The 19,408-nt window shown below is 35.1% G+C and overlaps 1 protein-coding gene and 1 long non-coding RNA gene across 7 annotated transcripts; both read right to left on the bottom strand.

Annotated features, from left to right (window-relative positions):
- Nucleotides 1-2,907: 2,907 nt before the first annotated feature.
- Nucleotides 2,908-4,208, bottom strand: LOC140175321 (uncharacterized). Its single transcript, XR_011865751.1, has 2 exons — nucleotides 4,036-4,208; nucleotides 2,908-3,540 (listed from the first exon to the last, which is right to left on the bottom strand). It is a non-coding gene; the product is annotated as an uncharacterized lncRNA (long non-coding RNA).
- Nucleotides 4,209-5,623: 1,415 nt separating this feature from the next.
- LOC112710910 (uncharacterized) lies at nucleotides 5,624-18,948 on the bottom strand. 6 transcript variants are annotated; one of them, XR_011865748.1, is made up of 12 exons: nucleotides 18,624-18,902; nucleotides 18,422-18,525; nucleotides 17,643-17,800; nucleotides 17,257-17,497; nucleotides 17,104-17,166; nucleotides 16,997-17,026; nucleotides 16,767-16,913; nucleotides 16,061-16,122; nucleotides 15,821-15,978; nucleotides 15,104-15,175; nucleotides 6,055-6,185; nucleotides 5,624-5,927 (listed from the first exon to the last, which is right to left on the bottom strand). XR_011865748.1 is itself a non-coding variant. In XM_025763380.3 (9 exons), exons 4-9 carry the CDS (start codon nucleotides 17,293-17,295, stop codon nucleotides 15,975-15,977), a joined length of 345 nt encoding a protein of 114 aa, XP_025619165.1. In that variant the 5' UTR covers nucleotides 17,296-17,497; nucleotides 17,643-17,800; nucleotides 18,422-18,525; nucleotides 18,624-18,948; the 3' UTR covers nucleotides 15,627-15,974. The 6 variants fall into 6 exon arrangements, 2 of the variants coding, with proteins under 2 accessions (XP_025619165.1, XP_072059066.1); XR_003157093.3 differs by lacking the exon at nucleotides 15,104-15,175; XR_011865750.1 differs by lacking the exons at nucleotides 15,104-15,175; nucleotides 17,104-17,166.
- Between the last annotated feature and the right edge of the window lie 460 nt (nucleotides 18,949-19,408).

The following is a 19,408-nucleotide window of genomic DNA, read 5'->3' as shown; positions in this document are numbered from 1 at the left end:
CACACATCATAACAATTAATTATATATATTTATTTATCAAAGGGAATGTGTTTGTTTGTGACAATCATTGTCTGGTAAATTGTAATGTATACCTACCAAACCCCATTCCCCAATCATAAAGCAAATTGTGTTGTGTCCCACTGTGTGGCCACCACATGGGCACATCTGGCTCTATGCAATATTAAATTACATTTTCGTGAATGGCATAACATGAAAGTGATAATGTATTATTTATAAACTCTTGGGTTTTCCCAATCAAAGGTTAAATAATTGGACCCATAAACAATTATAGGGGAGAGGACGGGGTTGGAAGCCATGTGAAAAAGGTATGGCTCTTATACGGGGTGGATGAATAGTACTTTTGACTCCTCAATAATGGAAGTGATTTTCAACAAAAAAGAAAAGAAAAAGAGAAAGGAAGGTACTTAATGGCTACAAGTTAATGGTATTATTAATTTATTCCAATTTCGGAATCAATGAAAGTATGAAAGCTTAGGTGCCCCACATGGCTTTATGCCAAATGCTTAGGCCCACCACCGCTATTCATCGTTTCTTTATTTTATTGTTTAGAATATAGACTCCTTGATAATAAAAAAAAAAGAAAGGAAGAAAAGAATATGAACTTAACTAGTAAAAAAAAAAAAAATATATGAACTTTAACTCTAGATTATGGTCTTTTAGCAGGTATTTATTTAAGGAATTTAAATTTATTTATGAAATTTTATTATTCAAATATTTGTTTGAAGATTAAATTTAGGAATAATTTCAAAAATATAACATTTTTTTTATCTAAAAAAGTGAGTATTTAATATATTTTATGTTAAATGAAAAGAAAATAGGATATTAAAATTATTAATATATCTTTCAGTTGTTATGTTTTCTGCCAAAGACATTCTTTTATCGATATTGAAATTATTTTAGAAATTGAGAATTTATTCCCAAAAAAATGAATAATTAGAAAAAAAATATTATAAAAATTATTCTTGAAAATATTAAAAAAAATTTCAACTATTTATAACACGAACAAATAATTGTTTTTTTTTTTGTAATATTTGACTATATTATATTCGGGAATAATATTCTAAGTTATAGTTCTTTAGAATATTTTTCTTAACTTCAAATAAACGCCCAATAATACAAGAGGAAGTTGTTAACTTGGTCCTTCTGAACGAGAGGCTGGTAGCAAATTCTTATATACAATTATACATGTGAGCTGAGATGAAGATATACACGAGAAAATAAAAGGTATTGTTATAATTTAATTAATTGTTACATCATTGAATAATATTTATACTAAATTTTTTATTGTAGCAAAGTCTTATATACATACATGCATTTATTATTATTATTATTATTATTATTATTATTATTATTATTATTTAAAAAAATTAGTGTACAAACTTTCTGTCTTAAAATACTTTTAATCATATATAATTTATAAAAAATATTTTCATATTTTATTACTTGTTATGCTTGAATCCAAAACTCTTTTATTATTTTAATTTATATATTGTTAACCTTACATTTATTATTATTTTACACATTTAATAAGTTAGGTGCCCCACATGGCTCTATACCTAAGGCTAAGACCCAGCACTACTATTCATCATTTCCATTAATCTATTTATAATAACGGTTTTATTAGTAAATTAATTTTTTCTGAGTAAAGTATTAAATTGGTCTTTATGTTTGGACGAAATCTTGTTTTGATCTTTAAAATTTAAAGTCTCTTATTTGAATCTAAAAAAGTTTCATTTAGTTTTAATGTAGTCCCACCGTGAGGTTAAAATTAAATAATTAACGGAATATCCTATATAACAGCAGTACAACAATAAGGTCGATAATCAGGAGAACAAGTACAAGTTTCAGAGACACAAAATCAACAGTAGATGCATTAATATATTTATTTATCATTCTCTTTAGTTTTATAGAAAATATTTTATTTAAATTGTAAGAAGAATAATAAATAAATGTATTCATGCATTCACGGTTGATTTTGATTTTGTACCTCTAGAACTTATGCTTATTCTCCAAATTATCGACCTTGTTCTTGTTGGTATGTAAGACATTCCATTAATTATTTAATTTTGACCTTACAGTGAGACTACATTGAAACTGAATAAAACTTTATTTTTGGATTCAAATAGAACACTTTAAACTTTAAAGACCAAAACAGGATTATGTCCAAACGTAAGAGACCAATTTAGTACTTTACCCTTTTTTTTTAACCATTAATTAAAGGATGGACAAATGTTAAGAGATGAAAAAAAAATGTAAATGAAAAGATAAATGTTAAGTACTTATTAGTTGGAAAAAATTACTTTGTAATCTTTACCTTATACTAATATCTATAATATATAATAGTTAAGTAGCTAGTCATCTAGTACGTCTACAAGTGTGGTTTTTTATTTTTAATAAATAAAAAAAAATCATATTTACCACTTTAAATAAATGGAATTCTATTTTATGCATGATTCTGAAAATTCGATAGAATCAGTTAGTCGGATCAGTCAAACCGAAAATTGGTGATATTATTTGTTCGATTTTATGAAAAAACTGCTAATAAAAAATCGTTTGGAAACGATTGAATTGGCCATTTTCACCAAAGTTGCATAAGTTAGAGATTTTCACTTCGATAACTCGTTTCAGTTAGTCTTTAAAATAAGATAGCATCCTAAACCTCATACGTTCCATATGGCATGGATTAGGCTTTATATGTTGTCCATGCCACTCCTCCAAAGGTGCCAATCAAGAATAGGTAGAAATTCCATTTTGTACACTTTAAACACGTTTTCCATGTGATAAACTGGATGAACAAATGTGCTCTAGTTAGGCCTTGCAAAATCACATGTTGCCAGTGCATGACAACATGAATAATGATAAGCTTAAAGGAGCCCACAGTTGTAACTTTGATTGTCCAAATAAACGCTATATGTGCATGATTAGAACCATAGCAAGACTCCACCTTCACAACAGCAAATACACACAAAAAATAATTACACTTGTTCATGATCATCTTCACAATAGTCTCCATCTTTTTCTGGATAGCCTTGATTAAATGTGAAAACATGTTGCCAACGTTCAGTTGGGCATATGCTTCATTGTGTTTCCAAGCAAATAAATTCTACAAATGCATATACGTGGACTGCACAATAGTTGAAACTAAGAAGTTACGTGTCCCTTGTAGTTCAGCATTGATGCATTCAGATAAATTGTTATTCATGTGATCAAACTTTCTGCCGGAGTTACGGCAGCTAGACATTTTTGTAAAAAATTTCAAAGAGATTTCTTAAGACATTCATGTACCACGTGTATTGCTTGGTAATTGGAGAATATGCTGCTTTGATTAAGGCTCGCTTTTCTTTTTTATACTTGAACTCACTCATGAAGTTGGACGCCATATAACAAATACAATAAGCACGATTTGCTTCGGGGAGATGCTATCCGTTACCCTCTTCAACCATTACAATGTGGATGGCTCCAACTTTGTCTAATATGGCTAGAATATCTTGCTATGGAGTCAAATAATATAGCAAATTCCTTAAAAAAAACGACCAAGATTCTATCAACTCCAATTTCACCAACACAAAACAATGAGGAGCTTGAAATATTTGAACATTTCAATGCATTAAGGAAATGATACGGAACAAAATTTAGGATAAGGAGAAAATTAAGAAAGAGACTCCTATACCTTAATTTAATTTTCTGATGCAACAATTAAGCGAATCACTCAACCTCTCCTGTTTATACTCAAATTTCTCAAAAAAACTCAGAATTTTTTATTCATCAAGAATTGAAAAAAAATGGCTATAAAGTTTAAAGGTTTTTATACCTGATAATTTCAAAACTCTAACTTATAAGTTCATTAAAACAAAATGGGTCAAATCATAATTGGGTCTAAAACAATAAAAATAAACATAAAATAAATCATATATAAATACTAATAATGTGATGCATATTTGATTCAACTTGACTAATTAGAGCCTTCAATGCAACTTGAAAATAGAAGGAGGTTTAGTTTGCATAATCACTAACCAGTGTCTTTGCTAATTCTTGACGCATATCTTGAACAAATGATTTAGTTATGTTTGCAAAACTTTTTTTTCTTCTCTTGATTGTTGCTCTTATAATTGGACCAATTGCTCTTATAATTTGTCCCACAGAACTCATATCATTCCCTTCCTCCTAAAAAAGATTCGTGCTTGAATCTACATCCAAATCAAAAGGGAATAGTTTAGAGACACTAAAACTAGCTGATACATTATACTCACCTGGAAGATCAATCTTGTAAACATTGTCATTGATTCTTTCTAGCACCCGAAATGGACTATCACCCATGAGGTCTAACTTGGATTTTCTTTGAGTAGAAAATGTCTCCTTTTTTAAATGACACATACCCAATCATCAAATTCAAAGACAAGTTGTCTTTGACCTTTATTCACCCTTTGAGTTGTCAACCTATTTTACTTTTTTAACGAACTCATGTACTTTTAAGTGCATTTTCTTAATTTTTTCAACTTTATCTTTTGCATCTAAGCTAATAAGGTCACCGAAAGACAAAGATAATAAGTCTAAAACAGTTAAAGAAATTAAAACTATGCACAAATTCATCCTGTAGAAGAATGGATTGTTCTATTTTAAACAAACTCAATAAAAAATAAGCCATCTTTTCAAGTTTTCAAGTTTTCAAATTCTTACCAACAAGAAAATGCAACAAGGTTCCTAATGTTTTATTTACCACTTCAGTTAGACCATTAGTTTGAAGATGTGACAAATAGTAGAGTATAATAATTTTGTTTCCAACTTACTCCATAACAGTTTCCAAAAATGACTCAAATTTTACATCGCGATCAAATACAATAGTTCAGAGAACTCCTTGCAAGCGCAACCTCTCTAAAGAATAGATCAGCAATGCTTGTTGCATCATCAATTTTATGGCATGTAATAAAATGAGTCATATAACTAATCCTGTCTATCACAATAAAAATGCTATCTCCACATTTCCTACTTTTAGGAAAACCAAAAACAAAATCCATAGAAATATCAATCCTAAATGCACAGGAATAAGTAAGGAAGTATACAAACCATGTGAAAATGACTTAGATTCAGCCTGTTTACATGGAATACATTTAGAGCAAAGTTTTTCAACATCCCACTACAAGAAATTATAGGAATAGCGACCGATTTAGCGACCGATTCTGGTGGTTACTAAAACCTTGGTCGCTGATTAGAAAATAGCGACCAACTTTGGTCGCTAACCATTAGCGACCGATTTCAGCGATCGATTTTTGAACAAGGCCGTCAGGCCTTCACCACAATGTATTGGTCGCTAACATAATCGGTCGCTAAATGCTGACCAAATTTTCCGTCGCTAAATCGATCGCTGAGTAAATCGGTCGCTAAATGGCGACCCACTTTTCGGTCGCTAAATCGGTCGCCAATACCTGATTTAAAAATCTAAAATCAGTTATTAATTCCTGAACTAAAAATCTAAATCGGTCACTAAATCAATTGTTGTTCCTAATTTTATAATTATAGATTTTTACTAATTTCACATTTACCACTATTAAAACTTAATTTTCATAAATAATTATATTTTCACAAAATATAAAAGAATTAAACATAGATCAATTTTTTCAAATAAATACCAAAAACATTCACAATGTAATATTGAAAATTCCTAAATACATCAAATTTATGATCCACAATCTAGACTAAAGGTAAAAATAATTCATGAATAACATAACTTTACTCTATTCATGAACAATTAGTATGGTTTAATAATTTCTACACTAGTTTTGCCTCTTTGATTTTTCCACTACTCTTGGAGCTGCAACCAATACAAACTACAACAAAATCTTTAAGCAATCTTAATCTTGAATCTTGGATCAGGCACAACTTTGTTCTTCACCAAAGTTGCCAAAACACTGTCACAAGAAAGAAAATGAAAAATGAATGAAACTCACTTAAACCAATTCATTGCCAAAATAATTGTGTTTTTGTTTGAAAGCAAAGAAAATCTAATTCATGGAAGGGTGTAGACAAAATGCAGACCTCTATAATAGCTTTGAGTCTGGAAAGTTCTGCTTTAACCTTCTCCATAGAACTGTAAGTTTTTTTCTCATTTTGTTGGTCTACATACCATTGAATCAAATCTTATTGCCTTATTCCAACCAACCCAGTTTCTGCAACATTCACAAGTAGCATAAATTTCAGTTTTCAGTATAATATACTGTTACATTGGACACCATATGAAGGCACACTGCAAGGGGGGAAAAATTAAAAATATTCATGTGATATATTTTTGTTTTCTTTTAAATTAAAAAATAGAAGATAAATTTGTCTTCTAAAATAATGATAAAACAATTAACCTCTTCTAGTAATACAACAACAACAACAACAACAACAAAGTCTTGTCCCACTAAGTGGGGTCGGCTACATGAATCAAACGACGACATTGTGCTCTGTCATGTATCATGTCTACAGAGAGACCGTTTACATGTAGATCTCGTTTTACCACCTCATGGATGGTCTTCTTAGGTCTTCCTCTATCTTTCGCCCTTTGTCCATCTTTCATCTCATCCACTCTCCTGACTGGATATTCTATCGGTCTTCTTCTCACATGTCCAAACCACCTGAGACGCAATTCAACCATCTTTTCCACAATGGGTGCTACTCCAACTCTCTCCTTTATAACTTCATTCCTTATTTTATCCAATTGCGTATGACCACTCATCCATCTCAACATCTTCATCTCTGCCACACTCAGCTTATGTTCGTGCTCCCCTTTAGCCGCCCAACACTCCGTACCATACAGCATAGCCGGTCTTATAGCGGTGCAATAGAATTTACCTTTAAGTTTTAGAGGCACTTTTTTGTCGGATATAAAACCAGATGCACTCCGCCATTTTGACCAACTTGCTTGGATCCTATGATTTACATCATGTTCAATCTCTCTATTATCCTGTATGATGCACCCAAGATACTTAAAACTTTTAACTTTTTGTAGGATGTTTTCTCCAATCTTCACCTCTATATTAGGGTTTTCCCTTCTCAGAATGAACTTACATTCCATATATTCCGTCTTGCTACGGCTTATGCGCAGACCATACACTTCTAAAGCTTCTCTCCAGAACTCCAACTTCTTATTTAGGTCTTCCCTTGACTCTTCCATAAGGATGATATCATCGACAAAAAGCATGCACCATGGCACAGGCTCTTGGATGTGCTCTATGAGTACTTCCAAGACTAATGTGAAAAGGTATGGACTTAAAGATGATCCCTGGTGCAATCCTATACCAATAGGAAATTCCTCTGTCACACCACCTTGAGTCTTTACACTAGTTGTGGCCCCATCATACATGTCTTTAATTGCCCGAATATATGCGATCCTTACTCTCCTCTTTTCTAAAACCTTCCATAAGACTTCCCTTGGTACCCTATCATACGCTTTTTCCAAATGAATAAACACCATATATAGATCCATTTTATTACTACGATACCTCTCCATCATCCTTCTTAATAGGTATATCGCTTTAGTGGTAGATCTGCCTAGCATAAATCCAAATTGGTTCTCTGTTACTTGTGTCTCTTTTCTCAACCTCCGTTCTATCACCCTTTCACATGACTTCATAGTATGACTCATAAGCTTAATCCCTCTATAATTTCCGCAACTTTGCATATCCCCCTTATTCTTGTAGATAAATACCAAGGTGCTCTTTCTCCACTCGTCAGGCATCTTCTTTGACCTTAAAATCTCATTAAAAGGCATGGTTAACCAGTTGATGCCTTTTTCTCAAAGACCCTTCCAAACCTCAATCGGGATATTATCAGGTCCTACTGCCCTGCCATTTTTCATCTGCTTTAGAGCCTCTTTTACCTCGAAGTCTCGAATCCTTCGATAGTAGTCAAAGTTTTAATCTTCTTCCCTTGTGCATAATCGACCAAGGTTCGGAAGAGTCTTCTACCCCTCATTAAATAACTCATAGAAGTAGCTCTTCCACCTTTCATTAATCTTCTCCTCTTGAGCCAACACCTCTCCATCCTTATCTTTTATGCACTTAACCTGATCCAAATCTCTCGTCCTTCTTTTTCGGCTCTTTATGATTCTATATATACATTTTTCTCCTTCTTTCGTGTCCAAAGACTGGTAGAGACCCTCATATACTCTTGTTCTTGCTTCACTTACAGCCACTTTTATCTCTTTCTTAGCCGCCTCATATTTTTCCCAGTTATATGCATTGCGGCATAAAGATCACTCTTTAAAACATTCCCTTTTTATCTTTATCTTTTCTTGTATACTCGCATTCCACCATAAGGACTCCTTGTCTCTTGGTCCTGTTCCTTTAGATTCACCAAAACTTTCTTTTGCTGTTCTTCTAATAATTTCTGCCATCTCCCTCTACATCTCTTCCACGCTTCCATTCGCATCCAACTTTGCCTCTTCTCCTACCTGTCTTAGAAAACTTCTTTGTTCCTTACCTTTCATCTGCCACCACCTTGTCCTTGGGTTCTTCGTATGATGTCTTTTCCTCAACTTTTGCTCAACGCAAAAATCCATGACGAGCACCCTATGTTGTGTTGTTAAACTCTCTCCCGGAATAATTTTACAGTTAATGCAAAATTTCTGGTCGACTCTCCTCAACAAGAAAAAGTCGATTTGAGAGCTTGTCATGCCACTCTTATAGGTTATAAGATGTTCGTCTCTCTTTTTAAAACATGTATTTGAGTTGAGAAGATCAAAGGTTGAGGAAAAGTCCAAAATAGTTTTACCCTCGGCATTGATCACCCCGAAACCATGGCCTCCGTGAATACTCCAATATCCAGTCACTTCTCTCCCAACATGGCCATTTAAATCTCCTCTTATGAAAATCTTATCTCCCAAAGGTATGCCTTGAACCAAACTCTCTAGATCCTCCCAAAACCTTATCTTGTGTTGTTCGTCCGAACCCACTTGCGGTGCATAGGCGCTAATCACATGGAAAGCACCTCCCTCCACCACAAGTTTGATAGAGATGATCCGATCTTCCACCCTCTTGACATCCACTACATCCTTCTTCCACTGCTTATCCACAATTATTCCAACCCCATTCTTATTCTTCACCTTTCCTGTATACCAAAGTTTGAAAACAGAAGTATCCAACTCCCTAGCCTTTGCATCAACCCATTTCGTTTCTTGTAGGCACATAATATTAATCTTTCTCCTTGTCATGGTGTCCACCACCTCCATAGATGATGAGCGGATAATTTATACGCTTTTTGGCATTGTTTTTAGGTAGTTTTTAATATGATCTAGCTACTTTTAGGGATATTTTCATTAGTTTTTATGCTAAATTCACATTTCTGAACTTTACTATGAGTTTGTGTGTTTTTCTGTGATTTTAGATATTTTCTGGCTGAAATTGAGGGATCTGAGCAAAACTCTGATAGGATGCTGACAAAGGACTGCTGATGTTGTTGGAAACTAATCTCCCTGCACTCAAAATGAATTTTCTGGAGCTACAGAACTCCAAATGGCGTGCTCTCAACGGCGTTGGAAAGTAGACATCCATAGCTTTCCAACAATATATAATAGTTCATACTTTATTCGTAATTAGATGACGTAAACTGGCGCCCAACGCCAGTTCCATGCTGCATTCTAGAGTCAAACGCCAGAAACACGTCACGAACCAGAGTTGAATGCCCAAAACACGTTACAACTTGGCGTTCAACTCCAAGAGAAGCCTCAGCTCGTGGATAGATCAAGCTTAGCCCAAGCACACACCAAGTGGGCCCCGGAAGTGGATTTATGCATCAATTACTTATTTCTGTAAATCCTAATAGCTACTCTTGTATAAATAGGACTTTTTACTATCATATTTTCATCCTGGATTTGTATTTTTGATCCTGTGATCACGTTTTGGGGGCTGGCAATTTAGCCATGCCTGGACCTTTCACTTATGTATTTTCAACGGTGGAGTTTCTACACACCATAGATTAAGGGTATGGAGCTCTGCTGTACCTCAAGTTTTAATACAATTACTACTATCTTCTATCCAATTCGATTTATTCATGTTCTAAGATATTCGTTGAACTTCAACTTGATGAATGTGATGATCCGTGACACTCATCATCATTCTCACCTATGAACGCGTGTGACTGATAACCACTTCCATTTTACCTTAGACCGGGCGCATATCTCTTGGATTCCTTTATCAGAATCTTCGTGGTATAAGCTAGAATTGATGGCGGCATTCATAGGAATCCGGAAAGTCTAACCTTGTCTGTGGTATTCCGAGTAGGATTCCGAGATTGAATGACTATGATGAGCTTCAAACTCCTGAAGGCTGGGCGTTAGTGACAGACGCAAAAGAATCACTGGATTCTATTCCAACCTGATTGAGAACCAACAGATGATTAGCCGTGCTGTGACAGAACATTTGGACCATTTTCACTGAGAGGATGGGATGTAGCCATTGACAACAGTGATGCCCTACATACAATTGAATGGGTACTACCTTGTGTTTAAGACCCAAGGGTGTTCTTCTATAAACATGGAAAAGAGGCACAGTAAGCCTCTCTCAATACAGAGTCAAGCAAAGCCCCCACAATCAAACTCTAAGTTTGGTATTGGGAGGCCACAACCAAACTCTAAGTTTGGTGTTGAGAAGCCCCCATATTCAAACTCTAAGTTGGGTGTTGAGAGGCCCTCATCATGCTCTAAACATCTGTGAGGCTCCATGAGAGCCATTGTCAAGCTAGTGACATTAAAGAAGCGCTTGTTGGGAGGCAACCCAATTTTTATTTATCTAATTTTATTTTTTATTTTACTATTATTTTATGTTTTATTAGGTTTATGATCATGTGGAGTCACCAAAAAAATACAAAAATTAAAAACAGAACCAAAAACAGCAGAAGAAAAATCACACCCTGGAGGAAGGACTTACTGGCGTTTAAACGCCAGTAAGGAGCATCTGGCTGGCGTTCAACACCAGATGAACGCCAGAACAGAGCATGGATCTGGCGTTGAACGCCGAAAACAAGCAACATCCTGGCGTTTGAATGCCAGGAATATGCCCTGAGAAAAGTTGGCGCTGAACGCCAGGAAGAAGCATGGAACTGGCGTTCAACGCCAGAAACATGCTGCAATTAGGCGTTGAACGCCCAAAATGAGCATCACTTCGGCGTTTAAACGCCAGAATTGTATGCTAAGGCATTATACATGCCTAATGGGTGCAGGGATGTAAATCCTTGACACCCCAAGATCTGTGGATCTCATAAGATCACCTCAGGATCTGTAGACCCCGCAGGATCTCCACCCACCTCAACTCACCTTCTCTCTTCTTCACCAATCACCTCAATCTCTCTTCCCCATCACCCCTTCACTACTCACATCCATCCATCTCTTCCCCACCAAATCCCACCCATATGGCCGAAACATACACATCTCTCCCTCTCCTCCATATCTTCTTCCATTCTTTTTTCTTTTGCTCGAGGGCGAGCAACATTTTAAGTTTGGTGTGGTAAAAGCATAGCTTTTTGTTTTTCCATAATCATTGATGACACCTAAGGCCAGAGAAACCTCTAGAAAGAGGAAAGGGAAGACAAAAGCTTCCACCTACAAGTCATAGGAGATGGAGAAATTCATCTAAAGAGTCTATAGCTCAATGGTAGAACATTTGACTGCAAATCAAGAGATCCCTGAGATACCTCAGGGGATAAATTTTCCTCCACACAATTATTGGGAGCAACTAAAGATAGGAGCACCAAAATCACTAGAGATCATGCAACAGAAGCAAGGAAGAAACATAGAGGAGCTCAAAGAGCACCATTGGTCCTTCAAGAAGGCGCCACCCTCACTAAGGTGGACTCATTCTTTGTTCTTATTTTCTCTACTTTTCGGTTTTTATGTTATATGTTTATCTATGTTTTATATCTCTACTTCATGATCATTAGTAGTTAGTAATTAAGTCTTAAAGCTATGAATAATTCCATTAATCCTTCACCTCTCTTAAATGAAATATGTTTCTAATTCAAAAGAACAAGAAGTACATGAATTTCGAATTTATCCTTGAATTTAGTTTAATTATATTGATGTGGTGACAATACTTTTGTTCTCTGAATGAATGCTTTAACAGTGCATATTTTTTATCTTGTTGTTTATGAATGTTAAAATTATTAGCTCTTGAAAGAATGATGAATAAGAGAAATGTTATTGATGATCTGAAAAATAATAAAATTGATTCTTGAAGCAAGAAAAAGTAGTGAAAAAGCAAAAGGCTTGCGAAAAAAAAGGTGGCGAAAAAAAATAGAAAGAAAAAGAAAAAGCAAGCAGAAAAAGCCAATAACCCTTAAAACCAAAAGGCAAAGGTAAAAAGGATCCAAGGCTTTGAGTATCAATAGATAGGAGGGCCCAAGAAAATAAATCCAAGCTTAAACGGCTAAATCAAGCTGTCCCTAACCATGCGCTTGTGTCATGAAGGTCCAAGTGAAAAACTTGAGACTGAGTGGTTAAAATCGTGATCCAAAGCAAAAAGAGTGTGCTTAAGAGCTCTTGACACCTCTAACTGGGGACTTTAGCAAAGCTGAGTCACAATCTGAAAAGGTTCACCCAGTTATGTGTCTGTGGCATTTATGTATCCAGTGGTAATACTGAAAAACAAAGTGCTTAGGGTCACGGCCAAGACTCATAAGTAGCTGTGTTCAAGACTCAACATACTTAACTAGGAGAATCAATTAACACTATCTGAACTCTGAATTCCAAGAGAAGCCAATCATTCTAAACTTCAAAAGATGAAGTGAGATGACAAAACTGTTCAGAAGCAAAAAAGCTACAAGTCCCGCTTATCTAATTAAAATTAATATTCATTGATATTTTGGGATTTATAGTATATTCTCTTCTTTTTATCCTAATTAATCTTCAATTGCTTGGGAACAAGCAACAATTTAAGTTTGATGTTGTGATGAGCGGATAATTTATACGCTTTTTGACATTGTTTTTAGGTAGTTTTTAGTATGATCTAGCTACTTTTGGAGATGTTTTCATTAGTTTTTATGCTAAATTCACATTTCTGGACTTTACTACGAGTTTGTGTATTTTTCTATGATTTCAGGTATTTTCTGGTTGAAATTGAGGGACCTGAGCAAAACTCTGATAGGAGACTGACAAAGGACTGCTGATGCTGTTGGAATCTGACCTCTCTGCACTCAAAATGGATTTTCTGGAGCTACAAAACTCCAAATGACGCGCTCTCAACGGCATTGGAAAGTAAACATCCATAGATTTCCCACAATATATAATAGTCCATACTTTATTCGTAATTAGACGACGTAAACTGGCGCCCAACGCCAGTTCCATGCTGCATTCTGGAGTCAAAAGCAAGAAACACGTCACGAACCAGAGTTGAACGCCCGAAACACGTTACAACTTGACGTTCAACTCTAAGAGAAGTCTCAGCTCGTGGATAGATCAAGCTCAGCCCAAGCACACAACAAGTGGGCCCCGAAAATGGATTTATGCATCAATTACTTACTTCTGTAAACCCTAGTAGTTAGTCTAGTATAAATAGGACTTTTTACTATCATATTTTCATCCTGGATTGTATTTTGATCCTGTGATCACGTTTTGGGGGCTGGCCATTCGGCCATGCCTGGACCTTTCACTTATGTATTTTCAACGGTAGAGTTTCTACACACCATAGATTAAGGGTGTGGAGCTCTGTTGTGCCTCAAGTTTTAATGCAATTACTACTATCTTTTATCCAATTCGATTTATTCCTGTTCTAAGATATTCATTGCACTTCAACTTGATGAATGTGATGATCCGTGACACTCATCATCATTCTCACCTATGAACGTGTGTGACTGACAACCACTTCCGTTCTACCTTAGACCAGACGCATATCTCTTGGATTCCTTGATCAGAATCTTCGTGGTATAAGCTAGAAATGATGGCGGCATTCATGGGAATCCGAAAATTCTAACCTTGTCTGTGGTATTCCGAGTAGGATTCTGGGATTGAATGACTGTGACGAGCTTCAAACTCCTGAGGCTAAGCGTTAGTGACAAGACGCAAAAGAATCACTGGATTCTATTCCAACCTGATTGAGAACCGACAGATGATTAGCCGTGCTGTGACAGAGCATTTGGACCATTTTCACTGAGAGGATGGGATGTAGCCATTGACAATAGTGATACCCTGCATACAGCTTGCCATAGAAAGGAGTGATGAAAAACTAGAAGGAAGAAGTAGGAAAACAGAGATTTAGAAAGAACACAACACCTCCATACACCTATCTGAAATTCCCACCATTGGATTACATGAGTAACTTTATCTTTATTTTCTATTTAATTTATTATTATTATTCGAAAAACCAATAATCTCTTAAATTAGTTAAATCCACCTGACTGGGATTTACAAGATGACCATAGCTTGCTTCATACCAACAATCTCTGTGGAATCGACCCTTACTCACGTAAGGTATTACTTGGACAACCCAGTACATTTGCTGGTTAGTTGTGCAGAGTTGTGACAAAGTGTAATTCATGTTTAAGAGCACCAAGTCTTTGGAGCCATTGTTGATGATCACAATTCGTCCACCAATAGACTTTCCTGTTAGAGTGCTACGTTCCATGTCCCAAATTTCAACCTTCTGTTGCTTCGACCTTTACCTTTTACTTTGTGAACTAGCTTATTTACCCTCGTCCGTTCACGAAAACGTGAGAATCCTTACTCATTTAGCACTACATCCGGACACTGATGCAGCGACTCTTGCTTTGACACCGTACTCGAGTCATACGGCGCATTATTTTCAGGCAACGACCTAGTTTTAGCGCAATAATGTCTTTGATTCATGTCATGAAAGTTCGGTTATATTTTTATGTTGGTTGTCGAAGACCTAACACAACCCTCCTCTTTTATCCGGGTTTGGGACCGGCTATGTACCTCAAGTATAACATAGGCGGAGTTACCTCTTCTAGTAATATAAAATATTTTTTTTCAATGCTTGTTGAAATAAGAATAGTGGTTGGTGTTTGAAAATAAGCATATATGTATACAGTTAGAGATGAGAGGGAAGGATATAGAAGTAAGAGAAGACTTTTTCTAACAAATAGAAGTGCAAACCACATAGCTGACTGTCACAACTTAGAAGGCCGGCGGCTCCAACTGGACTGCTTAAACCACAACACGCAAAATCTAATATAATAATACATAACACATAGTCATAATTAACTTCATATTATCCTATATAAATAACTTATATAACTTAGATATAGTTAACTTTATATGAATTGATAGTTAAAAACTGTTAAATAATAATTTAATTAAATTTATTAAATTATTTAATAATTTTTAACTATTAACTTTATATGAAATTAACTATACTCAAATTTCCACCTCTATATATTCATGACAAAGAAAAAGTAAATAAATGCACATATATTATACTCCTAATTATGACTCCAAGCCAAGAAAATAATGAAGAACGTGACGGAGGCTAATGTGGTTTGGTCAACAAGCTAAGCAAATTTTCAGTCCCACGCTGCTACTTCTATCAAGCTCTCTAGCTTAATTTCTGCTTTGTACAAGGACCACATATAAGAAGAGTATGCCTTATTGCCTTGTATAAGTAGTGTGCTATTATATATTTTAAATGAAACATAGAAAATAACATATATTAAGAAATGAAATAAAAAAGTGGCAGTATTTATATCAATGAGAAGAAGCAGAATAATCAAATGCAAAAAAAAAAAAAAATATGAGAAGAAGCGTATGAACTATGAAATATGAAACTCCTTGCCTCCTTGGAATTTTATTTTACCATAGTTTTCAGTTACAAACCTCAAGTATATTTGCTTGGAAATATCTGTCCATCATGACATCTACACCATAAATGGCCCTTGATTTTGAACTATGCATCTCTGGATGTACAACAGCAGCTGACTCGAATACAGATAGAATCATGTTTCTTACTCGAGTATGTATATTTGACCATTTAACTGAAAGGAAAAAAAGGGTACAGAGGTGTAAAACACTGACATATCATCAAACAAGTCAGGAAAACAGAATTCTTAGGCTCACCTGAAAGCAGGAACCTTGAGGGGCTGCAAAGCATGAAAAGTATTGGCAAAAGCAATCAAAATCTACAAAATATGAACTATTATTAGTCAAGAACACAAGTGTCTTCATTTCTTGGACAGTATCATTGGGAGTGAAGAACATAACAGAGTTAAAAAACCCACAATGTCTAAATAAACAACGATCATAAACAGTTTAGTATTTACAAACCTTTGCTGAAAATTTTTAACTATGTGAATATCAACCATCATAAACAGTTTAATGTATACAAACCTACCACCCGTACATAACTCCTTTTACTGTTAATAATTTTTTATATTAACAAAAGATGCTTTTTGTTCGTTATGTTCAAGCAAAATGTTTACTTATTGTCCCTTAATCTAATAAACAAATTAAGGAGCTTAATTTTATTCAGTTTACCAATCTAGATATCATTTCATTTGAATCTCTCCCATAAAATAGTTTTAAATAGTAGTATTGTGATTTGAATGAACAAATCCATCCAAAACACTATTATTTGATAAATCATCTAAATGTGATGTGTAACGAATCAATTCAATGTAATGAATCATTTGATGAGAGCTTGCTTGCCAGCCCATAGCTTTCTCAATAATTTTAGTAACAGGTTATGGCAAATACAGAAGACCAAACACAAATAGAAACAACTTCAACATAGAAACTAATAGGAAACGTTTAAAGTGACAAATACCTGGAGATTTGCACCATCAGTAACAGGTTCAAGTGAACCAAGATCTAGAAGCAAATTAATGAACAATCTGAAATACGGTCTTGGATTAAAAGAGGCCTTCTTCTCTTCTGCATCTTTTAGAATCAACCGAATAGTCACTGCAAGAATCTGTTAGAGAGTAACACATATTAGAATATCATTACATATTTCATCAAGCCAACAGAGGAGAGAAATGAAGTTTGCCTATAGACCTTAGAAAGAAGAAAGGACTTGTTTGATCCCTGTTCAAACAAATAACAAATTAGAGAAAAGCTTAAGAAATACCCAAACCAAAAGAAAATAAAATGGCACAGTGGACCTTCAATATTGAGAAGACAAGCTTGGCATAAATATCAATTGCAATAAATGACATTGCTGGCAGCTGTTGAGAAGATTGCATGGCCTAAGAATGCTGTTTTCCTGACTTGTTTGACGATATAATTGTTGGAACCTAAAAAAAGCACTGACATACCCAGAAACAATCTGACAGGAATATCTCCAAAGGATTCATGCTTCGGACCAATACGATGTAACGGAGATCAAACTTTTTCCCCTGGAACAAAGCGGGTTCTTCAATATACTTCTGGCAAAGGTTTTAAGATCCAAAGGTTGTCTAGTCCTTTTCTTTTGCGTGCATGATAGTCATCAATAAGTTGAGACAGATGTGTTTCAAGGTTATAAGTAGGATGCAGCCATTGAGGAGATCCATGTGCCTGAGGCAAGTATCCCCACCCCAAAAAGAGAAAGGATTTATTATCAAGCAAAGATAAAGTAATTATGCATCCAAGGAAGCATAAGTATAGTACACATTCCAGAAAAATCTCATCAGAATCGCCACAAGGATTTAACTATTGTCACCTTCTGAATTGTCTCTGAAAAATGATGTTTCATTACAAGACATGCCTCAAATGGAAATTGGTTGATGTATTGATGATCTGTTATTCCTGTAGCTTTCTTCATCTCTTCATCTACCTACTCACTTGTCCATATTATATCTGCATCTTTAGGTTCCTTTGCTGTAGGCCAAAACAAAGAGAAAGTGAGGTCCAGTTCCACAAAGCATATTTACATGAGTGAAACCATTGAAACAAAAATTTATCAGTGGTTTGAAGCTAATCAATTTCACACTTTCAGGAGTACGAGAAGCACAATAAGAACTTGGACTTAATTCTGTTCTTAGTTCATAATTAATAACTAATTATTTGTCAAAAAAATTAATAACTAATTAATAGATAATCATACAAGAACTGAATATATTTCACATGGAGTCTAAATTGAAATTTTCTTGTGTTACTTGACTTGAACCTTTCCTCTATTAGAGAAGAATGTTAATAATTGGCGCATTTAAATTAAACTTAAAGCATTTGGTGAAGTCTTATGCTCGAATATCAAAATTTACAGGCGGATCCCCAAATGGAGCTAAATCCACAAAGCAGATGTGGCTAAGCTTCGATAACTGAAACAGTAAAAACCCTACTTGCAAAAATAAAGCAGTGCAAAAACTTTGATATTACTAGCATTTGAAAAGGAAACCTAAAAAGTAGCTAAACAGTCGCTGACATTGAAAAATAGGAACAAAGAGAATTGAAAGGAAATGCAATGAGTGAATGAGAAGAGAGAAGAAAAGGTGAATGAACCTGGAAGCAGGAGATGAAGAGGAAGAGGAAGAGGCATTGGCATCGCAAGCAGTGGGGGAAGAAGCGGATGAAGAAGAATGAAGTGGATCTGGAGATCTGGAGATCTGGAAAATTCAACGAAGCACATCGCTAAAACCCTAACCAGAGGGGGAAAAAAACCAAACCTAATGGAATGGATCGGAATCGAGGATTAGAAGGTTACCTGCTTGAAGATGACGAAGATGGCGCCGAGATCTCAACGACAAAGGCGACGGCACCGAGATCTCAACGAGACTACAGAAGAAGATGGTGACAAGACCTCGGGAGACGGCGCCAATACCGCAGAAGACGATGACGACGGGACCTCAGGAGACTGCGGCAAGATGCAGAAGACTGTGGCAAAAGAAGATGATAATGGCGCTCTTGGAGAAGATGAGAATGGCATGGGTGAGTTAGGGTTAGTGATGATAATTTAGATAACATTTTTTTAAGTCACTAACTTAAAAATTAACAACTGATTTAGTGACTATAATTTTAGCAACTAAATTAGTAACTAATTATATGTTTCATTCTATTTATCTATTGATGGATTGCAAAGTCAATCACTAAATAAAAAAACAGTAATCAATTTTGTGACTAAGAGTTCTTTTTCTTTTGTTTTGGTTGCTAATTTGGTCGCTAAATTAAAAATTAGCGACCGATTTCAGCAACTATTTATATTATAGTTGTATAAAACTAATCGGTCGCTAATTCGGTGGCTATTAGTGACCGATTCTGTTAGTCACTTAAATCAGTCGCTAACTTAACAATTAGCAACCGATTTAGCGACCATTAATTTATTAACTGAATTAGCAACCAAACAGTTATTCACCCTATTTCACTATCAGTTGCAAAATCGGTCGCTAAATTAAAAAATAGCGACCGATTTTGTGACCAACAGTCCCAAAGACATTACTTTCTGTTTTGGTTGCTAATCCGGTCGCTAAATGAAAAAATAGCAACCGATTT

Source organism: Arachis hypogaea, chromosome 9 (genome assembly GCF_003086295.3).
Source record: "Arachis hypogaea cultivar Tifrunner chromosome 9, arahy.Tifrunner.gnm2.J5K5, whole genome shotgun sequence".
Classification (NCBI taxonomy): Eukaryota; Viridiplantae; Streptophyta; class Magnoliopsida; order Fabales; family Fabaceae; genus Arachis; species Arachis hypogaea.
This window is presented reverse-complemented; position numbering and strand designations above follow the sequence as displayed.

Excerpts from the sequence above, each read along its gene's own strand:
- LOC112710910 (XM_025763380.3), bottom strand. The coding sequence starts at position 17,295 with ATGAATCCTTTGGAGATATTCCTGTCAGATTGTTTCTGG. Across the intron at positions 16,914-16,996 it reads AGTCCTTTCTTCTTTCTAAG|ATTCTTGCAGTGACTATTCG; the intron begins GTCTATAGGCAA and ends ACTCTCTAACAG. Across the intron at positions 16,123-16,766 it reads CTGATGGTGCAAATCTCCAG|ATTTTGATTGCTTTTGCCAA; the intron begins GTATTTGTCACT and ends CATATTTTGTAG.